Here is a 21,722-nt window from a genome sequence, read left to right on the forward strand (position 1 = left end):
AAATGCCAACAAAACTTAGATTTATCCACAATTTTGCTTTACCATTATATTATCTCTTGTCTTTCAGTCAATGGTTACTGTATACAAATGCCCGATCATAATTCTGTCAATCACATTCTAATTCAGTAAACCAACCAATATAGTTCCCAAACCTTTTTCCTCCCATATTTTTATTTTCTATGGGTAACTTCTTTAATAGCACAATCCAGTTGCTGATTCCTTTATCTTTGGCTCCATGAAACAAAGGTAAGCATAAGAACAAATGTTAAATTCATGAGTAATTCAGCTCAATAAACATCATCCTAGCTTTTATTATATTCTTAAAAACAAAAAACACATTTTTCCGAAATTATGTACGAGCACATTGACTAACGTATTGAGTGGAAAATCAGATAGCGGTTTTAGAAAACATTGTATTTTCATATAAATTAGGATTATCCTATCTGGTACTATTATTATTATTGTTATTGTTGTAGTTGTTATTATTATTATTATTTAAAGTTGTATGCTGCCTGGTCCAATACTTCTGTGCAGCTCATAACAATCAACCCAAAAAATTACAGCAAAATTTAAAAAATTAAGCAAAAAGAGGGATCTAATGGTCGTCCGGACTTTTGCCGCCCAGACATGGACTCCCTATAAATATATGTAGCCCCTTGTTCATATTTCCCTAAAATAAAGGATACAGCCTTGTTTGAAACAGAGTTCCAAGGGTTATTAGACTTCCAAGTATTTCAATATAACAAGTGTATTTTTACTTACATAAATGATCAGGACCTTTCAGCACGAGGCGAACATGGCGACTTCCATAGGGAATAACAACAACAGTGTCATCCACTAGATTGGGGAGGCAGGAAAGCAAAAAGAAAAAAAAACACACATGGTCAACAAGCAAAGGAAGCTCAACCAAGCAGAGAAAACTATTTTCATGGGAAAATTGCAAGCCATACTTTGGTCACTTAAAATGAAAACACTCAAATCCAATGAACCCTGAAGAAAAACTAAATGTGAAACAAGGATGCTTTATAGGCCCAGTCAATGGCCTTGTTTTCAAGGAAATCTGTTTAAATTAAACAAAGTCTCTTGTAAAACAAACCCTTATTGCCTTAATGCATCAGCTCTTCTTCACGCCTATTCCTGTCCTTCAAGAATTTGCACAAAGAATGTTCATAAATGTTCAAAAAATAAACGAAGAAACATAATCAAAATTTAAAATTATTTTCTATGGCTAAAGTGAAGTATTTGCTGTGATGATAGTCAGTGATTATGTTACTGAGATGATGTGGAGGTAAATAGGGAGGAGATGGAAGGATCCCTCATATAAATCTATGAAAAGAACTGTTTGCTGCAGGAGAGTTGTAAAAACTCGGTGTACATAAGTATCACAGCAAAAAGAGGAAAATAATTGTGTAGTACCAGGGTTAGCACCCTTTCTCAGACTATAGATTCTATTGTGCAATTTTGCGCAATGATTCAGATATTAAATATACATTCAATATGTATATTGAAAATCAAAATATAGATTTAGAAAGTCTACCCATTACACATTCAGTTCAGTTCAAAAATAATTTAAAAATTCTATTGTATTATTTTAAACACACAAGTAGTGCATTATATTATTTGGATAGAATGGAATTTATATAGTGTTGTCTAAAGATTATTCACCCTCACATCATTTAGATAGCTTAAACCTTTAAAGAAAAAAAAAATGGAGTTATATCAATGTTAACTATGATTTCTAAAATATTGTTATTATTTGTTTGTATGCCACCTTTATTATTTTTAAAAATAGCTCAAGGCAGTAAACTTACCTAATACCACTTTTTAGTCTATTGTCCCCACAATAACAACAACACTGTGAGGTGGGTTGAGAGAGTTTCACCCAAATTCACTCAATTGGCTTTCATGGCTAAGACAGGACTTGAACTTGTGGCCTCTCACTTTATAGCCTGGTGCCTTTACCACTAAACCAAACTGGCCTTCAGTTTAAGGCTGCTTAAACTATACATCTAGAACTGAATGGAGCTTTGATAAACAACTGCAAAATGCTCAAATGACTTATTATATAGTAAATATATAATACTAAGATATCAACTGTGTATTGTTACTTAATGTTGCTTGTGTATATTATAAAGAAAGAAAAACCAGAAAGTAAAAGGAAAGAAAAAAGAAGTAAAAATAATAAAAAAAAACTAGTGGCTCCTAACTTTCCCCATCTTTATGCTTCTGTGTTTATAACAATTTACCCTCCGTGTACCCTGCTAAGATAGGGAGGCCTTGGAAGATCCAAGGCAGCCATAGAATACTTAATGGCATTAAATATTTGTGGGTTGTATGTTCATGGATCTCTGTGTCCCTTTTCTAATACTTAATTGCACACTTGAGTCAAAAAGCAAAACCGCTAATGCACTGTCTCAATATATAATTCTAGTGCCATCGGGTAAAAAAATACCAAGAGCAGTTTAGTCACCATACTGGGAATTGTAAAACCTAATGACTAAGGGGTTGCAGCAATTCCTGCAAAGGAAAGTTGCCAACAGGAAACAAATGGCAGATGTGCATAAATTGCCAAGAGATCTTGTCAGTTGAGTGATAATCTCTAATAAGCAATAAATAATAGAAATCAAAGGTCGCTGTGAGACAGAAGGAAGTTAGCTATTTTCCCTCCTTCTTGCAGGGTCCTCAATGAAATTTAATAATGAAAAATTCCGGAGACATAAAAGCAAGTTTTTCACACACGGGATAATTGTATAATATATTTAGTTTGTAAGGATGATCTCTGACTTGACAACCATTAGTTTTGACACGTACAACTTACTTCTAGGACAGGTATGTCAAATTCGCAACGTCACGTGACGTCGCGCGACGTATCACGACTTTTTCTCCATTGCCGGCAATGGAGTGGGCGCGGTTTCGGCATGACGCATCCGGCCCACGGGCCGGCAGTTTGACATGCCTGTTCTAGGACCATGCCCCTCATGAGCTGCTTGTGAGCCTCTTAAGGCACTAAACTGACCAATGGGAGGCACATGTTTCTGGATAAATTATTAGGTCTTTGGTTTAGTTTTTTTTTATATTTTCTGCAACACTCATGCACTCTCTAAATGGTTTCTCATAAACACAGATGTTGTATGACCAGTGGCCAACTCTGAAATACCCACCCAAAAGTGCAATTTTTCCATTTATTCATGTATTTATTATTAATTTTATTTTATTTTTTTTAAAAATCAGCTTTCTGATCCTGGTTAGTATGAATTCAACTTTTCTTTCAACGTATTTCTTCTTTCATTAGTTTCATCTTTTAAATTGGTTTAAAATAATGATGTAAGAATATTTGCTGGAAGTTAGCTCATTTTCGTATTTATTTTACCCAGAGCTAATCATAGCGACACTCTAAACTGTTATCATGAACTCATAAACTGACAGAAATGCCCTTTTAAAATACTTTTTTTTTACAAGTATATTTTTCCGTTTTCAAATATTAAAACATGCTAGCAAGACCTTTTTGGTCTTTGTAATATAATAATAGGTTAAAAGAAGTTAATGGAATGAGACTTGCGAAAATAGAAAGTCTGTGTTTATCTCCAGGTCATTTGAAGTACAAACAACCACAACTTTTCTTTATTTTCTTTTTAATTTCCAGGGAACTCAATGTCGTCAAAGTGGCTTTTGATATGCGTTCCTCCACTCTGTGATATGGAAACTGTATAATGTACTGCTAAAACTCTCTAACCTTCTACTGGGTGAAATGGTGCCTCCAAAACCCGGGACATTATCCTGGGGAATTGAAATTTGGCAAAGCTGGGACTGCTTCAATGCTGCTGTATTGCCGTGGTCACATGATCACCATTCCAATGCTCCCTGCCATTTTCCTGTAAGAAAAGTCACTGGGAAAACCGTTTGAGAGTTGAACATTGCTCCCATTCTTACTGCTTTTTGCCTGCTGGTAGAGATGTAGAGCTATGCCCAGGGTATTGAGTCATATTATTGTCTAGATCAGGGGTAGACAACCATGGCTCTTTTATGACTCATGGACTTCAACTCCCAGAATTCCTGAGCCAGCATGGCTCAGCTTGGAAATCTCTCCTGTCCCCTCAGCATGGCTGGCTCAGGAATTCTGGGAGTTGAAGTCCACGAGTCATAAAAGAGCCAAGGTTGCCTACCCCTGGTCTAGACTATGTTAAAGTTTGACACCGTGTTTCCCTGAAAATAAGACCGGGTCTTATATTAATTTTTGCTCCAAAAGACGCATTAGGCCTTATTTTCCGGTTAGGCCTTATTTTCAGGGAAACAGGGCATTACCCAGAATTTTAGCTGTTTAGCTCTTTAGCCCCTTGATTCTCAAAGAGAATCAAAGCAATATGTAATAAGTTGACACAGATACAGGTCTCCTCAACTCAAACTCACAGAAGCTATTCAGAAACTACATTAGGGCATTGCCAGACAAGAATCTTTATTGTATGCCTGGATGAAAACACTTTAAGGAGTTGATTGTCCTCTATTAACACAAGACTGTAGTCTTCTTCAATGGCTACTGCAGTTTAAATCCAGTTCCTTTCTTCTCCAACTTTCCCATGGTATCATTGATTAAACAGCTTTCTTTTGTTTAGTCTCACAACCTAGATGAGACTTGGTTGTCGTATGAACTCTTACATGATAATAATTCTACTGAACATATTGGGATTTGCTTCTGAGCGAGACCCATTAATGTCTCACTCCTCGAGCTCACATGATGCATTAACCTATGGTTTGCTTTAATGACGACTTGTGGAATCAAATGCAATAAGCTGAGTTCACAGATTATGTTAAGGAATAAAATATTGTTCACAACCCTTAATAATTGGATTTACACAACCAGCTAAGCCCAAAGCACCAATGCAACAGCTTGACATGGTACTTGCATCCCGTGGGCTCATAAACTATGGTTTATGAATCAGAGTGGCTGCCATCACTTATCACACCACGTTAGTCAAATATATCACAGTTCTACAAAGCAGCACAGTGGTTAATTAATTCTCAGAATGAAACTGCCTGAGAATGGAACCATATTCTTGGCTAAATCTCTCGTTTCAAGCTCTCGGTGATGCAAAAGTAACTGTGTCTGAAGTTTCCTTCCTCAATATCTAGACCTTGGCCTGGGCTACCACTTTTGGAATCATCTCCATTGATGTCACTTGCTCGGATTTGACCCTGCTGAATACCACAGGGACATTTTTTTATGACCCCCCCAGAAAATGACGCCATCTCCCAGAGGCTGCTCCAAGTGGCTGGGATAGATTGGGCAAGTCTAGGAAGCAGCTAGGGCTCTTTATTCAGTACAACTTCCAAACTAACTTGTTCCTGTGGTAAAAAAACAGGTTCATTCTGTAAGGGGGCTAATAAAAATGGGGGATGTAGGGAAGGATCCTCAATTGCTGAACTCCCGAACTTTTCAAGTAATCTTTCATTTTTATGGGCAAAAAGAGGACACCAACCAGATGTTTCTCCTTTAGAAGAGTGTAGGAGGCAAGCCAGAGACACATATCTTCTCCCACCCCACCACTTTTCTGTTTCCAGGCTCCTCTGGGATTGATATACCAGCCCTATGAATACTACAGTAGCTATTTTTCTTATAAGGTCTAATAGTTGTAATGTTACATACATTTTTCCTCTTCCTTCTCTTTCCTATTTTTCCTTAGCAATGGACACAAAGCAGGAGCCCAAAATAAATGCAGATACGAAGAGAAAATGAATCCAATATGATGAAATCAACAGTGTGTTTGGAATGTTTAAAAAGAAAAACATTTCCAGCATATTTTTGGCACAGAATCTGCTAATTCAAAGTGCTAAAAAAAAAAACCATACCCCTTAAGTGTGACAGGATGCCTCTGACATTTTCCTGCTACCTGCTTAACAGATGTTCCTTTCCAGGCAAAAATTAAAGGAAAATTCTAAATGAAAGCAAAAATGTCTCCGTCCTCAGCCAGTGCTGTGTATTATCTAGGAAAGGATTGTAAACACGTGTAGGATATCTAAGAATAAAATTATCTAGAGAAAAACTATTTTTAAAAACATCTTTAAAATATAGTACTCGGCCACACTGGGGAATATGCTATCAAACAAAACCAGGGATTGCACTTTAATGCCTACCACTGTATGAATGCTCTTATGCTCAATTAATCTAAAACAAAACCCTGTAATACTGTTTTCCTTTTTCCAAGAAACACTGGGGAATCTTGATAAAAGAGAAAAGAAGAGACAATAATTTTTCTTCACCATTTCCTGATCTTCTTTTCCTGATCTTCTTTTCCTGCTATGATATTTAGTTCTAGAAAACTCCCAGACCTCTATTACATTGCTATATTCCAAGGGAAAAATATTTCTTATTCTTTTCTTTCTTTTAAAACATTCCCATATAGCACAGCAGTTCCTCGATTTCTTGACTGATTGTTTCAATATGTAACATTAGAGTGTATGTCCTCCAAACTCAACTAGAGCACAAGGAAAACATTTTTATTGTGACATTAAGAATGCCCCATTTACACAAAATGTGCACCGGTTTCCAGGTTATGCCCCTTCAATGACAATATGTCTTAATATTTTAAAATATTTCTTCTGTAAGTTCCTGGGCTGTAAAAATGATTTTAATTTTAGTAGGAAATCAACTCCAATTGCACAACCACATCCGAACATTACAGAACACTTTATTATTCTTGGAATGTGAACTTTTAGTGATCTGCTTCTAGGGAAGTGCTCTTTTTACACCTCCAAGTTTCTTCATTTCCTCCACAAGGTCTCCCTACATATATTTTTCTAACTTTCACAGAGTTAACTTGCTGAGGCACTTCAATTATATTTGTCTCCCCAACTACCACATCACTCAGAGCACAACTTTGAAATACCCACTTGGGTGCCTGCATATAATCCATAAGCTCAAATATGCATTTGTTCATATTTCCCCTCCCTTGCCTATCCCCAGTCATGTCCTACATATTTCTTCCTTACAGTTCACCCAGTCAGTCACCCACTGGATTGCTCAGTTAGCTTCCAAAGGATTTCTGTAATATTTATAGTGAACAATTGGGAAGCAAACCACTGTGAAGTTTTTCCCCCTGGTCTTTCTTTTTGTTATTACTAGAAGCACTGCATGCTGAGATGCAAGAGAGGAGGAATCTGAAGACAAGAATCAAGAATCAAGAATGTATAGCCAAGAATCAAGAACAGCCATTAACCGATCAGAAATTTAGCCGAAAGCACGCCTAAAATTATTTGTTGGCTTGGTCAATATCAATCCTAACAATCATCACTCACTGATCAGAACTTTCTGGTGCAAATGCCAGTATGTAACAGACATTCAATAGTTCTGTAATTCAAATTCATTATTTTATTTAAAAGGGCTGGCATATAAATGGCTTATTATGAAAGGGGAAAATCTATGTTAGCTACTTTTGACTAGGCCAACCTCTTTTTTGTCTTAATGAGATCCATTTATGTACACTTGTTCATCTAGATCAGAGGTCCCCAACCTTTTGGGCACCAGGGACTGGTTACGTGGAGAGAGGTTTTTCCGCGGACCGAAGGGGGCATAGTTTTGTGTGCCGCCTGCATCCCACAGATGGGGCTTTGCTTGTTTGTGCGGACCGGTTGCTGGCATGCCGCGGCCCCGTACTGGTCCACAGCCCGGGGGTTGGGGACCCCTGACCTAGAATTTCAAAGAGTGGGAAATTCCCATCGACAACCGTGAAGAATTGGTTTTCTTTTATTTAAAATTATTAGGGCTGCAAATGAACATTAGAAGATCCCAAGTTCTGCACAGGGTGGAAGCACTATATCCTTTGCTTTTTGTGGCTGACATGTGTTTCTTGCAAGTTTCTGGCATCCTTTCTTCTGCTGCTCAACCACGTCTGCGTGATCAACCTAGTTCTCAATCAATAGTTCTCCTATTCATTTATTATTCTGCTTCTCAAAGAAAGGCTGTCCCAAGAGAATTAAAAAGGAGGTGAGGTTTGCCTTGAGGTTTGCAAACTAAAAGAAAAAGCAGACAGACTCGCATAAAAAAGGAGTGACGAACAAGAGGAAACCAGAGGGAAGTAATTTTTTCGAGGTGAAGCAACTGGAGCAATGAGCATGGCTGAGCATTTATACTTCACTAAGTCTAGATTGAGATTCATTTTCAGACATTCTTGCTTCAGCAGTAGTTTAAGTGGGGTTAATCTCCAGACACATGGGAATTACTCGGGGAAGAGAGGGGAAAGAACTGCACCAATACATCTGCTGGTTAATCAAAAGGATTTCATGCCTTCTTCCCCATGAGTTTCCTTCTGGAAAGTGAAGTGAGGTTAAAGGATAGCATAGATGTCTTTTATTGTCTCCAAATGATGGCATAGGCACCATGACATCATCATACAACTGATGCGAATGTGGAATTGGTGTGAATCGTATTGGGATACCCAATGCAAAATAGAATATCACAATGACAACATGGCACTTGTGTTATCGTTTTTCTTCTCTTGCGTCCACTATGGGTACCAATGAGTGAATTCTTCTTCAGTTTTCCAATGTCATGGCAAATTAAATCTCTATGTTGCATTTAAGAAATGATAAAATCCTGAGAAACAAGACATGAGAAGCAGCAAGGATAGAACTGAACATTGGGAGCGGTAAGAGTGAAAATATCTAAATGTAAGCAGGAAACATAAATGGAAACAAAAGAAAAAAGAAAGAAGAGGAGAAGAAAGAAGAGAGAAGTTATGGAAAAGGGTCTGATATCTGTTTGTACCACAGCTATTACTGTAATTAGTAATCACTTCTGTATTTTAAAAAGCTTTATATTCAAGGAAAGCATCTGAAAAAGAATTATTGGTTTACTTATTCTGTTTTAAAGCTGCCCTTTGTCCAAGCAGTTCAAGCCATTCTAAATACTTTGCTTGTGCACCTTGTAAATATAGTAGGTTATGATGAAGGATACTGTAATTGATTTACAGTAAGCATCATGACTTGATGGAAATGTTCTTTTGTTTTCTCCTGCGTAGAATCAGCAGAATACTGTTGCCTTTGATTATATTGGAATGGAGTTGAAATCCAATTCATTTAGAAAACACCTGTGTGGGATTCTTCTTCTTATTATTTTTTTGCACTGCATTCACTTAATACAGGGGTGTCAAACTGCCGGCCCGCAGGCCGGTTTCATCATACTGGAGCCGCGCCCACCCCATTGCCGGCAATGGCGAAAAAGCTCCGATACGTTGTGCGACGTCACGTGACGTCGCGAGTTTGACATGTCTGACTTAATACAACAACATACAAAAAGCTGATTGGTCAACTGAGGGTGTATCTTGAATTATCTGGACAAGAAAATATTCTGTTTGATAGCAAACATGATTCTTTAAACAAATGTCTCTCCACATTCCTTACAGCAATAAAACATAAATAGATGGAATAAGATATTCAGCAAAGACTATTCCAAATAGGTAATGTACCATTTTGTTTCCTCTTTAAAATCAGAATACAATTAAATGTATGTACACAAATACTCACATACCTGAAGCAGATATAGGGCTGAAATCACTTTTGGCACAATGAGTAAAAATAAATAAATAAATAAATAAATAAATAAATAAATAAATAAATAAATAAATAAATAAATAAATAAATAAAGCATATGTTTAATAGCATGCTACATGTTACACTGCAGCCACGGCCAAAAACTGCCCCTTTTCTGTTTTGCAGAGGCTTTTTAGCGATGAAAAATGGACACGATGAGGATGCAATCTCTTTTTCCCCTGCACACTTCCAGAACCACTTCTGAATGGTAAATGTAGCTGTCTAAATCAAGCCCATGACTTCATACGGAAGAACTACTGGCAAATGAATGGCTGAATTCCCATCACCTCCCCAAGCCCTACAAACCGCAAATCATCTTCTCCCAAGCTGGCTTCGTAGTTCAAAGAGGTTGCTGGGTTAACAATATGCAGTAGTTTGGCCCAAGCTACCCTATTCCATGAATCAATTACTCTGGGATCTTCCAACTTTGCAAGTCTTTGCATGCTTTCATGGCATGTACATTTTGTCTCATTATTTTTCAAGGCACTGACGACTGCGTGAGCATGCCCCATTGTCCGCTATAGTTGGCGTCATTCCAAACACAATGAGGGTTGCATATATCTAACAGACAGAGAGCAGGCAAAAATTATTCAGCAGGTGCAGCTTTTTCCTATTACGCCGCATGATCAGTCTCATCTGTAGAGCTGTCCTCTGATATGTAAGGAAAAATAGCTACGTTCTTTGTGACATCTGGCAAACCTATTTAACAGCTCCCAAAACAGAAGGATCCAATTTTTTTTCTTGAGAGAAGATGGAATATTCAGAAATTAACTGTGTTTGATTTCCCAGGATGAGGCCAGGAAAGTTCAAGAAAATGTTTTTAGGATAGCTTTGGTTGTTACTAAAAATTTAAGGACCTAACACTCCTTTTATTTTTTTTTTTACATATTATGGTTTGGAGAACAGTCATATTCCCACTGAGGTAAAAGTCAAGTCAACATCTTACATTTATTTGCCAAGAGCTGAGATTTATATTGGCCTCGAACAAGCCGGCAGGTGGAACCATCGCCATCACAGACCCCACAGTTATCTTCCTTCACAGGGCTTCCCAGCTGATGATCACAGCCAACAATCTGACAAAAGAGAAAGATGTGCAGTTCAAATTGAGCACCTCCTGACAGTTGGACCCATTTCTGAGCTTAGTTCCCGCCAATTTTCTTCATCACATTGTCTCCAAAGGGCCATAAAGCATGTTAGCAAGAAAAGGGAGAGCAAAATGAATTTGCTTGGTAAAGTTCCATCTGAAATCAGGAGCATTGCTTACAAGGCAAAAATGGTGTACAGTATTTAAAAGTTGCTGAAATGATTTTTTTTTTGGCTTCAGAGTCCTGTCAATATTTTCATAGTTAACATGTTTATTATGAAATAGTAACATGATTAAATCTCAATGAAAGTTCATCTTCAGACTTACTATCTTACAGCATTTTCGTCAGCATTTTACTGAGGAAAATGAAGATATTAGATCTAACTGTGCATTAAACCAATGAGTAAAAGAGACATGCTGATGATTTATTATATTGAAATGAGCAAAATAAAAAAAAACATTGCAGATACAACTTTAAGTAACAGCTGTAATGACTTGTACTGTGCTATAATACTACTACTTAGATAATTGGGCAATGGATAACCATGTTCAAGTTAAAGCTGTCTATGTAACTTTTATATTTGCTGCTGTCTTACATTATATTCCATCATATCTCACTGTGAGTATTGCAAACTCTTTTCAGAAAGTAATCAGACAGAGGAACAAGATTATATATAAAACCAAAAGAAAGTCAAGAAATCTGAATTCTATTTCTAGTTTTTTCCAACAGGAATTAAGGGTAAAACCTCTTCCTCAATATTTTTATGACCTTGAGTACTCCACTCAAAAACAAAATAGTGTCTGATCCATAAAGCAGATGAGTGAAAGAAGAAGGATCCAAGTGAGTATGCCATTTCAGTCTCTGATTAACTATTCAGGCTTAAAGCATTTTTACACAGGCTTTACAAAGCTTAAATCAATGACCTGCATTTCAGAAGACCAGATTAACATTGAAATATTCTTTTAATAAGCCATTGAAGTTAAATTTGACCTAGCTTAAACTGAATCTGTTCAAATTTTCCTTAGCTATCTGATTCGAGTTTCCAAAAATGGGATTTGTTAAAATACATTTATAAACAAAACGTAAGGATACAGATATGTATCCTATAGCATCCAGTAGTACATTTCTTTTAGATTTAAGAATCTGAGCTGTATGAATTCCTGTGTTTTCTAACATTTAGGAAACTAGAAATGCTTAAAGGTACTTTCTTAAATCAAATATTGGAAAGTATTATTTTTTTTAAAACCAAAGCTTTAAATTTAGTGCAGTACATGAGATCTAAGGCTGTCAGACTGCAATGCAGAGATTGGGCCTGTTGCTTTAAGAAATCCACAGCTGCAAAAAAGAATGCAGCTGTGACTTCTCCCACTCCGTCTGGCTCTCCCCTTTGTTCCCTAGGCTGTTTAATTCAGCATGTGTGAGAGAAGCAGTAGATAAACTACACCATAATGGCATCTGTGATATTTGGCAGTTCTAGACAGTTTTCTTTCAACTTGGAGTCTCATACTTCCCTAGTGCTAATCATCTGTATTAGGAATGAGAAGTCACACGTATTTATACTCTGATGTCAGAACCAAGGAGAAAATGCTTATGTGGATCATGGCATGGTTCAAACTTAAGTCCTTTGATGTGCAGCTAGTTGCAGCTGTAAAACAGGCTGATTTAGAAGCAGCCTGTTATTCCAATAATATGCAACTCACCTGACCCTTATGCTTCCTCTCTATTTCTCCTTCAAGGTTTGAAGTTTTTGTTTCCAGTTTTAAATGATTCCCCCCCCCTCTCCTATCTGAATGGGATTTGTAGTGAGTATTAACAAGCAGCAGCTAGCTATGGGTTTACAGTTTAAGTTTTACTTACCCTTACAAAAGACAAAGACACAGAACAGCAGCATCCTGGTGAGGTGGGGGAATGCAACCCCCCCCTTGTGTTGTGGGCTCACAAAGTAAGTCCTTTTCGCTATGGGCATTGTGATGTTGCATGAAGGTACAAAAAGGGAAGATAGTGATGTGATGCTGCTTTCGTTATTTTGATGGAAGTAGCAAATTCCCACGAACACACATGAGAAAATAATAAACGAGTCAGACGTGTGTTTGTAACAGTAACAGTAACAGAGTTGGAAGGGACCTTGGAGGTCATCTAGTCCAGGGCTTTTCAACCAGTGCTACGGGTACCACCTGTGGTACATTGGCACCTGGCAGGTGGTACGCGACCATCCTAGAAAAGTGGTAGTGGCGGAGGGGAATGAGCTGAACCGGTGGCAGCACCGCACAAACCTGAGCGAGAGATAGCTGGAGCTGCAGGGCTGTCAGGGCTCAGTGGAAGCACCAGGATCAGCGCTTCGGGGCTGTCAGGGCTCAGTGGAAGCGCCAGGATCAGTGCTGCTTTCCAGCTGATTGGCGCTTCTTCGGAGCTGTCAGGGCTCAGTGGAAGACCAGGATCAGCACCAGGCTCCAGCTGGAGCTCGGTGCTGATCCTGGTGCTTCTACTGAGCCCAGAAGAAGTACCGATCAGCTGGAATGTTGCAGCATCTCCAGGGTCTTGTGATTTACATTCAGATGCTTGGCAACTGATTCATATTTATGACAGTCACAGTGTCCCAGGGTCATGTAACCTGTTGCAACCACCCAGCAGACAGGGGGAATAAAAACCAAACACCCCCCCACCCCACCCCCGCTGCCAATCCTCAACAGAAATGCTCACAACAATGAAAACCTCGGACAGGAGGAAGAGCGCCACCGGGTGGGCAGGCAGGTGTCTTGCTCGGCTGTGGCTTTGGGGGCACTTTTTTCAGTGCCATTGTAACTTCGAACAGTCACTAAGCGAACTGTTGTAAGGCGAGGACTACTTGTAATTTATCACTTTTTCCCTTTTTTTTTTGGTCATCAAGTTTTTGACACCTTGCTAGGCGACTGGTGGTACTCGGATATTGCCATATCCTAAAAGTGGTACAATGGGTGAAAAGGTTGAAAAGCCCTGATCTAGTCCAACCCCCTGCTCACGCAGCATATACTATTTCTGATAAATAGCTGTCCAGTCTCTTCTTGAAAGCTTCCAGTGATGGGGCACCCACCAACTGTTCGTTATAAGTATACAGGGAAACTTTTTTTTTCTTTTACACCTAACTAGGAAAACACATCAGTGTACAAACATTATAAAAACAGGGCCAGAAAATAAAACAGAGGAAGCTTATTCCCCTTCTGACTTGCAAGCTACTTGGGAAAACCCCCCTCCCCTGAAAATAAGGGTTTCTCAGAAAGACGATGACACTCTTAAGCAATTAAGCAAAAACACGCTAAAGATTTAAAGCTGGTGATTCAGATTTGTCAGCATTGGTAATCATATCTGCCGGACTGGACTCATGGCTGTTTGAAAAATACACAACTCAACATAGAGGACTAATAAAATGAGAGCATGTTTTTCACTAAATGCATGGATTTTAAGTATCTGTGCTCCTTAATAGCAGTAAATCTGAACTTCTGTGGCTTCTGTGAGTTTGTAATAAAATACAGCAGAGCAAATTCATTGTGCTCTTTTAAGAGTTATGGAAATATATATTTTTAATCTGTGCATTTTAAAAAGCCACACAAAAGTGTACAAACACAGTGGGGGGGATCACTGACCTAGGTTTGTCACAGAATTAGCATCCCTGTCGACATCCGATGCATATTGCAGAGATAATTTTGCACTTCACTCCCATAAGAGGGATATGATTCCTTGAACACATTTGTTGAACTTCTGCCACCAAATTTTTAGCAAAAGAGAGCTACAGAATTTAATTTCAAGCAGTTGATAGAAATTTTGAAGAATCAATAAGAAGATGGCATAAAATGAGCCAAATCACTTACAATAGTGCGTCCCTTCTCTGAAACAATGTCATCTGGTGCAGCCGCCCCCAACCTTTCTGACTCTATGGACTGGTGGCTGCGGCGGGAGGGGGGAGGGGATGGTTTAACACGTGCAACCTAGCTCCCATGCATGCGCAAATGAAGCTTCGTGTGCTCACCCGCCCCCTGCGCAACCCAGTTCCCAATGGGCTGCAGACCAGTGATCGGTCCACAGCCCGGGGGCTTGGGACCCCTGATTCTAGTGGGACCCAAGAGATATGCCTTCTCAGAGCATCTGCCCTAAGGAACAACCTTCTCCCTTATATCCAGATGGCCCCAACCCTACTGACCGTTTGTAAGGCCATGACAATAAGATTAGGGTTGGGACACTGGTGGAACCTGATAAATTGTGGTGAGTTCTTGTGAGGTGCCTTGATTGCAGTATTTACTATGATAGTTTTTTAATTGCATTTTATTTTCTTTTATACTAGTTTTATAAACTTGAAGGGGACGGGTTGTACCATATATCAGTCACACAGAATTACTTGTTGAAGCAGTGCACCGTGTAAATGGCCTGCATCAATACATAAATAAAATCCAGCATTGCGTCTGTCTGCCTGTTATTCTGAATAGGTATCACGGTTCCATCTCCTCTCCCACCAAGAAATCTGTCATTGAAAAATTACCATCACCCCATCCCGCCATACTCAGAACATAAACATTGCCTTGGAGAGAAGCCATTTCCATACAGCCCTATTAGCAGGTGTATGATCATTCCACATTAGAGATGGAGGGTGGGTGCCAAACTTGCAAGAAAAAGCAGGTGCCTCAGGAGACAGGCATCAGCCTTTGAACAAAAAAAAAATAATAATCCATTTTTGTAGACATTCCTTCCTCCTGGATCAGACTCTATTTTTCTATTACTAGTCAAAATCAGGGATAGACAACACTAGTTCTTCTGTCAAAGTGGATAAAATTATACCACTCTTCATATTACAGCAACTGAACGATTAGCACGTGTCATGACAATGATGTTGGTGTCAAATCATCTAGATCAGGGGTGGGGATCTATGGCCCTTTCACAACCTGTAGACTTCAGCATGGCTGGGTCAGGAATTCTGGGAGTTGAGGTCCACAAGTCACAAAGGGGCCTTAGTTCCCACCCTCTGATCTAGATGGAAAACAAGAAGTCACTATGGACAAATAGTTATGAAGCAGAAGTAGTAAAAGTAGTTAGGACCCTGCATAACTCTCCAACAGTGAGATACAGAACTGAGTTTACTATTTTGCACAGTGGATGTTTTGCATATTCAGAGATGTCCTTTTTATTACTGCACCATCCCCAAGGGGTTCACACTTCTTTTAAGTACAGGGATAGTCCTTGAATTATGACCATAATTGAACCCCGAATTTCTGTTGCTAAGCGAGACAGTTGTTAAATGAATTTTGCCCCATTCTTGCCACAGTTGCTAAGTGAATCTGGCTTTGCTTGTCGGAAGTTCGCAAAAGCTGATCTCATGACCCTGGGACACTGCGACCGTTATAAATATGAGTCAGTTGCCAAATGTCTGAATTTGATCATGTCACCATGGGGATACTATAACAGTTGTAAGTGTGAAAACCGGTCATAACTTTTTTTTAGTGCCGCTGTAACTTTGAACAATCACTAAATGAACTGTTGTAAGTCAAGGACTATCTGTATTTGCTTAGAAGGTTAGTTAGCACAGCTTTAACCCAGAAAAAAACAGAGCAAGCATCCAGAATACAACTCCAATTAATTGGTTACTGTTGTCTGAAATAATTCTCCAGCATGAGTCAAGAAGGCTGTCTTTCAATGGGAAGTGCAATTCTGTAGCATTTATGCTCATATTTAGAACACAGAATATAGACCAACAGAATTGGAAGGGACTCTGTCTGGGCAAACACCAAGTTGGCTGGATAGAAAATTGTGATATATTTTTATCACACAAAGATTAGTACCTAAAATACTATGTTCATAAACAATTATGATACAAGAAAAGTCAGCAAGTTAAGGCAATGAGGCTTGCACAGACCATTAAATGGCATCCAAATGAAGGCGTAGCCATTTGCACCCCATAATTATATCTATGTTTTCAATACACATGAACTTTGGCTCTTCTTACAACTTTTTTTTTTTTTTAACCACATACACTAGTCCAGCAATGACAAGTCCTGCTTGAGCCTTGCCTGCTCATAAATGCCTCAGGGTAAAGTCTTTTTCATATTCATTCCTTGTTACCATTGAGAAACTTGGCCAGGAAATAGTATAATAAAAACAAGCCAGAAAACCTAGCCAGGCATAGATAAATCTTTTTTTTTTCCTTTCAAAGGTCCCTTCTGCACCACAAATTTTAGCCTAATATTGGAACGGGTGTCTCTAATCTACTTAAACACTTGCTTTTAATTTGAACTTGGTTCGTATCTTATAATCTGCTTGACGTGTACCCTGTAACTTTAGTCTGGTTATTTGCACAGTTACAAATGACAGGACGCATTGCAACTAAGGTTGTGAGTAAAAACTCAGCTCTCAAAAGTTGGTCACAAGAACTGACTACAAGAGAGATGTAATTTACTTACAGACTGTGTTGTAAGCTGATCTCAAAAGATTGTAAAGGACAAAAAATGTCCATGCCTGCAAAAAATGGAGGTTAGGAATCCTAATTCTGCTTAAATTCCCTCACAAATAAATATGCCACAGCGTCCATTTGATAAAACTGAAAGGATGGCTTATTATTTTAACATAGAAAGGAATTTAACAGGGATCTTAATATGTCACATTATTCCATCTTCTAAAGTGAGCGTAAATATGAAAATGATACATCTCTCCAGTGTTTCTCAACCTTGGCAACTTTACGATGTGTGGACTTCAACTCCCAAAATTCTCCAGCTAGCAACACTAGCTGGAGAATTCTGGGAGTTGAAGTCCACACATCGTAAAGTTGCCAAGGTTGAGAAACACTGCTTGAGGGGTGTCAAACTGCCGGCCCACGGGCTGGAGGCATTATAGGAAAACTGCGCCTACCCTATTGCTGGCAATGGCAAAAAAGTCAAGATACGTCGCGACACGTCACATGACGTTGCGAGTTTGACACCCCTGCTCTATACTCTTGCTTCTTTTAGAAAGAAAAAGGAAATGAAGAGAAGGGTCACTATGAAACTAATTCTTCAGACATTTCTTCTGCAAAATACACATGCATATATGTTGCCCATAGCCTATTCAGAGAAAGAAATCTGGCCTTTTTTGGACCATGATATTTGGGCAACCTTACACAGACTAGGATACTTTGATGGTAACTCGTACCTTAATCACACTGTTGGATTACTCTTAACACACTCTATATGGGCAGCCTTTGAGATGAATCAGAAGCTGCAGCTGGCCCAGAATGCAGCAGCTAAATTAGGGGTCTTCAAACTTGGCCCTTTTATGACTTGTGGACTTCAATTCCCAGAATTCCTCAGCCAGGCACGCTGGCTGAGGAATTCTGGGAGTTGAAGTCCACAAGTCATAAAAGGGCCAAGTTTGAAGACCCCTGAGCTAAATGGACACTATTACACAACACTTTTGAAATCACCGCGCTGGTTATTCACCGGATTTCAGGCTAAACCTGAAATGGTATGTTAGCATCAGGATACATCAGGCATTGCCTTGCCAAGAGTGAATCTGCCCATCCAAACGGGTCCTTCCTCTGCGCATGGAAGCTGAGTAGATCTCCCTCTCCTTCTCCCTCCCACCTTCCCTCCCATCTTGAGGAAAATCTGAAAGAGGAATTCCTAGGTTTACCCTCGTAAATTCTTATAGGAAAGGTGGTATATAAAGCACTTGCTTCCCTTCATTTTCCCCCAAAGATACCTAACCTTCAAATAAAAACTCCCAAAGGGACTGTCAAACAGAATATGAGCTTTCTTATGCTGTCTTTATTGAAAATATGGGAATTGTATGGTGAACATATGCTTGATGTATTTATTTTTTTACGAATTTCTGGGGGATGTTTGAGTTCCTTTCCCCTCTCTATCTTAGGAATGCTTTGAGTGTGAAACTCCCTACAGATATATTTGATGAAAAGATTATATGATATAAATCTCTTCCAGATTCTATCATATGTTATAGAGAAGGTTGCAATCTCTATTTTGTTTTTTTTGGGGGGCATGGGGGTAATAACTGTTACACCACAGGTGCATTACATTTATAATCACACTGGACTTTTAAATGGCATATCAGGAAGAACATAATAAGCATAATATGTGAATAATAAATATAATATGGAAAACTAAATTTGATTTAATTATAATTGCATAAAATTTAAAATTAACTAATTTGATAAAGTTAACATGATCCCCATTTAATCATCTCCCGATTAAAGCCAAAAAATTCTATAAAGGTGATGACCAGCATTTTGATTTGGACCAGAAGCTGACTTGCTGCAATTTAAATGCCATTCTGCTATAGCAGCTGCTGCTGCTGCATTTTGCATTGGTGGTATAGTAGCTTCAAATTCATCTTTATTAGCCCAAACATGAGCTAATAATAGCTCCTAATCCAAGAATGGAATCAGCTGAGATATTTGGCCATGGCCTCCATCTGCTAATCTATCAGGAAGAATCATAAATCCAAGACTACTTCCAAGTTGTACAAGCACTTTTTTAGGGATATGGTGGTGGTATCTTGTCCAAAAGTTAGAATTACTCTAGAACCAAATAGCTCCTGACTGTATCTTGTTGTGATTCATCCTAGTTACTTACAGCTTCCAGTTCTGTTTCCTCCAGGGCCTTATGGCTTCTAGGCACCAAATGAAGACTTCCACATAAACTGCATATTCAGCATCAAAAGGAATGTTCAAATCGGCATCAAGGCAAGTAATTTTATTTCCAAAGTACCTTGCACATTTATTGAAACATGTTTTTGAAGGCTTCATATGAAGTTTTCTGGTGCAGATAATAAGCCTTGACAACCTTAAACGTTTCTGCTTGATTACTACTTGAGGGTGCAGTGGAGCTGTGCAATATCCTTTCTTTGCAGCATTTACAACCATGTAACAAGCGCACAAGTGTGCTAGGTTTCAAGATGACTCTTAAAACTGTATGTATTGTAACTATCTCTTGACCTGGTCTACTGTCAGGGGCTTCCAAGAAAATACCAAAGTCACATGCCAGTGCTTTAGGGCAATCACATCAATGGCCCATTCTGTTCCCCTTTGTTAAATCAACAAGGGTGCAGATAAGGTCAGTGACTCTGACTTCTGGAAAATTACTCTGGCTTCTGGAAAATTCTCCAGAGCACTAAAAAAAATTGTAAAATCCCATGAGTCTCTTCTGTATCACATTTACAATGATAACATTAAAATTTGGTAGCTTTTATTTGCAGATGGTCTGGGAAGGCTCCATAGAAAAGGTCGGTGTGAAGTTCGTAGAAAACTATGGTAAAATAAGGAATCAAATTAAGTATAATCCATATCTTGGAATCCTTCTATAACATTATATTTGCGAATTCTAATGCAGCTGACTTTTTCAATATTTCTAGGACTAACATGGATTTGAACATGATAACTTTTCCAGCTTCTGCTTTCTGAAGGTTGTGGTGGAATTTCTAACTAAAACTGGACTTTGGTTAACTAAATGTGTGCTTTAGGAGAGAGTTCCCCAACCTTTCCGGGTTGGCAGCCTGGAGCGGAGGGAGGGGGAAAAGAAGGGATGGTTTTGTGGGAGGGGTAAACGCATGCGTGAGCACGAACAACCATTGCTCGCACAAGTGGGGCTGGGAGCGCCCGTGAAGCAGTGATGCAAGCGCTTGTGAGTGCTCATGTGAATGGGCCGCGAGCACTTGTGCAAGTGGGGCCATGAACCCTCATGACACTCACATGAGTGGGGCTGTGCACGCATGCGTGCGTGCACCCGCGCACGCACACACACATACACACACACACAAACCGGCTAGCCACTCACGCAGCCTGGTGGCCAATAGGCCGCGGCCCAGGTTGGGGATCCCTGCTTTACGACAATGTGTGCATTTTAGATAAAGTATGTTCCTCTAGTACAGGGGTCTTCAAACTTGGCCCTTTTATGACTTGTGGACTTCAACTCCCAGAATTCCTCAGCCAACGTGCCTGAGGAAGACCCCTGCTATAGTAAGAGCCAGTTTGATGTAGTGGCTAAAGTATCAGACTAGAAACCGGGAGACTGTGAATTGTAGTCCTGCCTTGGGCACAAAGCCAGCTGGGTGACCTTAGGCCAGTGATGGCGAACCTTTTAGAGACCGAGTGCCCAAACTGCAGCCCAAAACCCACTTATGTATCGTTGGGTGCCAGGTGAGCATGACCCATTGGGTGGGCATGGCCCATTGGGTGGGCGTGGCTGCGGTGGTAACAGCAGACTGGGTGGGACTAAAAAGTTCAATCAATCAATTCCAACTTTGCGAGATCTTTTTCCTGCGAGAAGTTGAAATTGATTGATTGATTGAACCTTTTTTTTTGCACACAGCAGAGGCCTAAAGCAAAAAGGTTTTATAAAACCCAGCTGAAGGCCTAGGACTGTGGTGATGGCGCGTGTGCCCACAGTGAGGGCTCTGCGTGCCACCTGTGGCACCCGTGCCAAAGATTCGCCACCACAGCCTTAGGCTAATCACTTTCTCTTAGCCCTAGGAAGGAGGCAATGACAAACTACTTCTGAAAAATCTTGCCAAGAAAACAGGGACTTGTCCAGGCAGGCTCCAAGAATTGAACACAACTGAATGGAAGAACTGAATCCTATAGATTCACTTCATGAGCATATTTTAAAAATGAGTAGAGTTCATGGTAGAGTACTTGATTTTCAAAGAAAAAGCCCCAAATTCAATTATTGGCATCTCCAAATAAGACTAGATTTATTCCTGAATTCTTTGAGAGCCTCTACTATTTGTTGTAAGTTGTGCAAAGTCATTTAAATGAAATGAAACATATATATATATGTTTTCTGAGGTTTTCGCGGGTGTTTGTATGTAGGTCTTTAGTTATTCGGGTTTTCTCCCACGTAGAATTAAAAGTACCTTGGCGACGTTTCGACGAAGTCACATTCGTCATCTTCAGGCTGGTGTCTTCAGCTTCGTGCTTCTAAGGTACTTTTAATTCTATGTGGGAGAAAACCCGAATAACTAAAGACCTACATATATATATATATATATATATATATATATATATATATATATATATATATATATATATATATATATATATATATA

General features: G+C 39.2%; 1 protein-coding gene across 1 annotated transcript in view; it reads right to left on the reverse strand.

Moving 5' to 3' along the window:
• LOC107295013 (ADAMTS-like protein 1) overlaps window positions 1-21,722 on the reverse strand; it is a gene marked incomplete at its 5' end in the record, with an annotated part of 87,666 nt that overhangs the window by 35,098 nt on the left and 30,846 nt on the right. Inside the window, 2 exons of the mRNA XM_015824301.1 lie at window positions 763-837; window positions 10,529-10,655. Coding sequence (XP_015679787.1) covers window positions 763-837; window positions 10,529-10,655 — 202 coding nt within the window. The remainder of the gene's footprint in view (window positions 1-762; window positions 838-10,528; window positions 10,656-21,722) is intronic.

Source organism: Protobothrops mucrosquamatus, unplaced genomic scaffold (assembly GCF_001527695.2).
Source record: "Protobothrops mucrosquamatus isolate PMUCROS unplaced genomic scaffold, P.Mucros_1.0 scaffold2190, whole genome shotgun sequence".
Lineage (NCBI taxonomy): Eukaryota > Metazoa > Chordata > Lepidosauria > Squamata > Viperidae > Protobothrops > Protobothrops mucrosquamatus.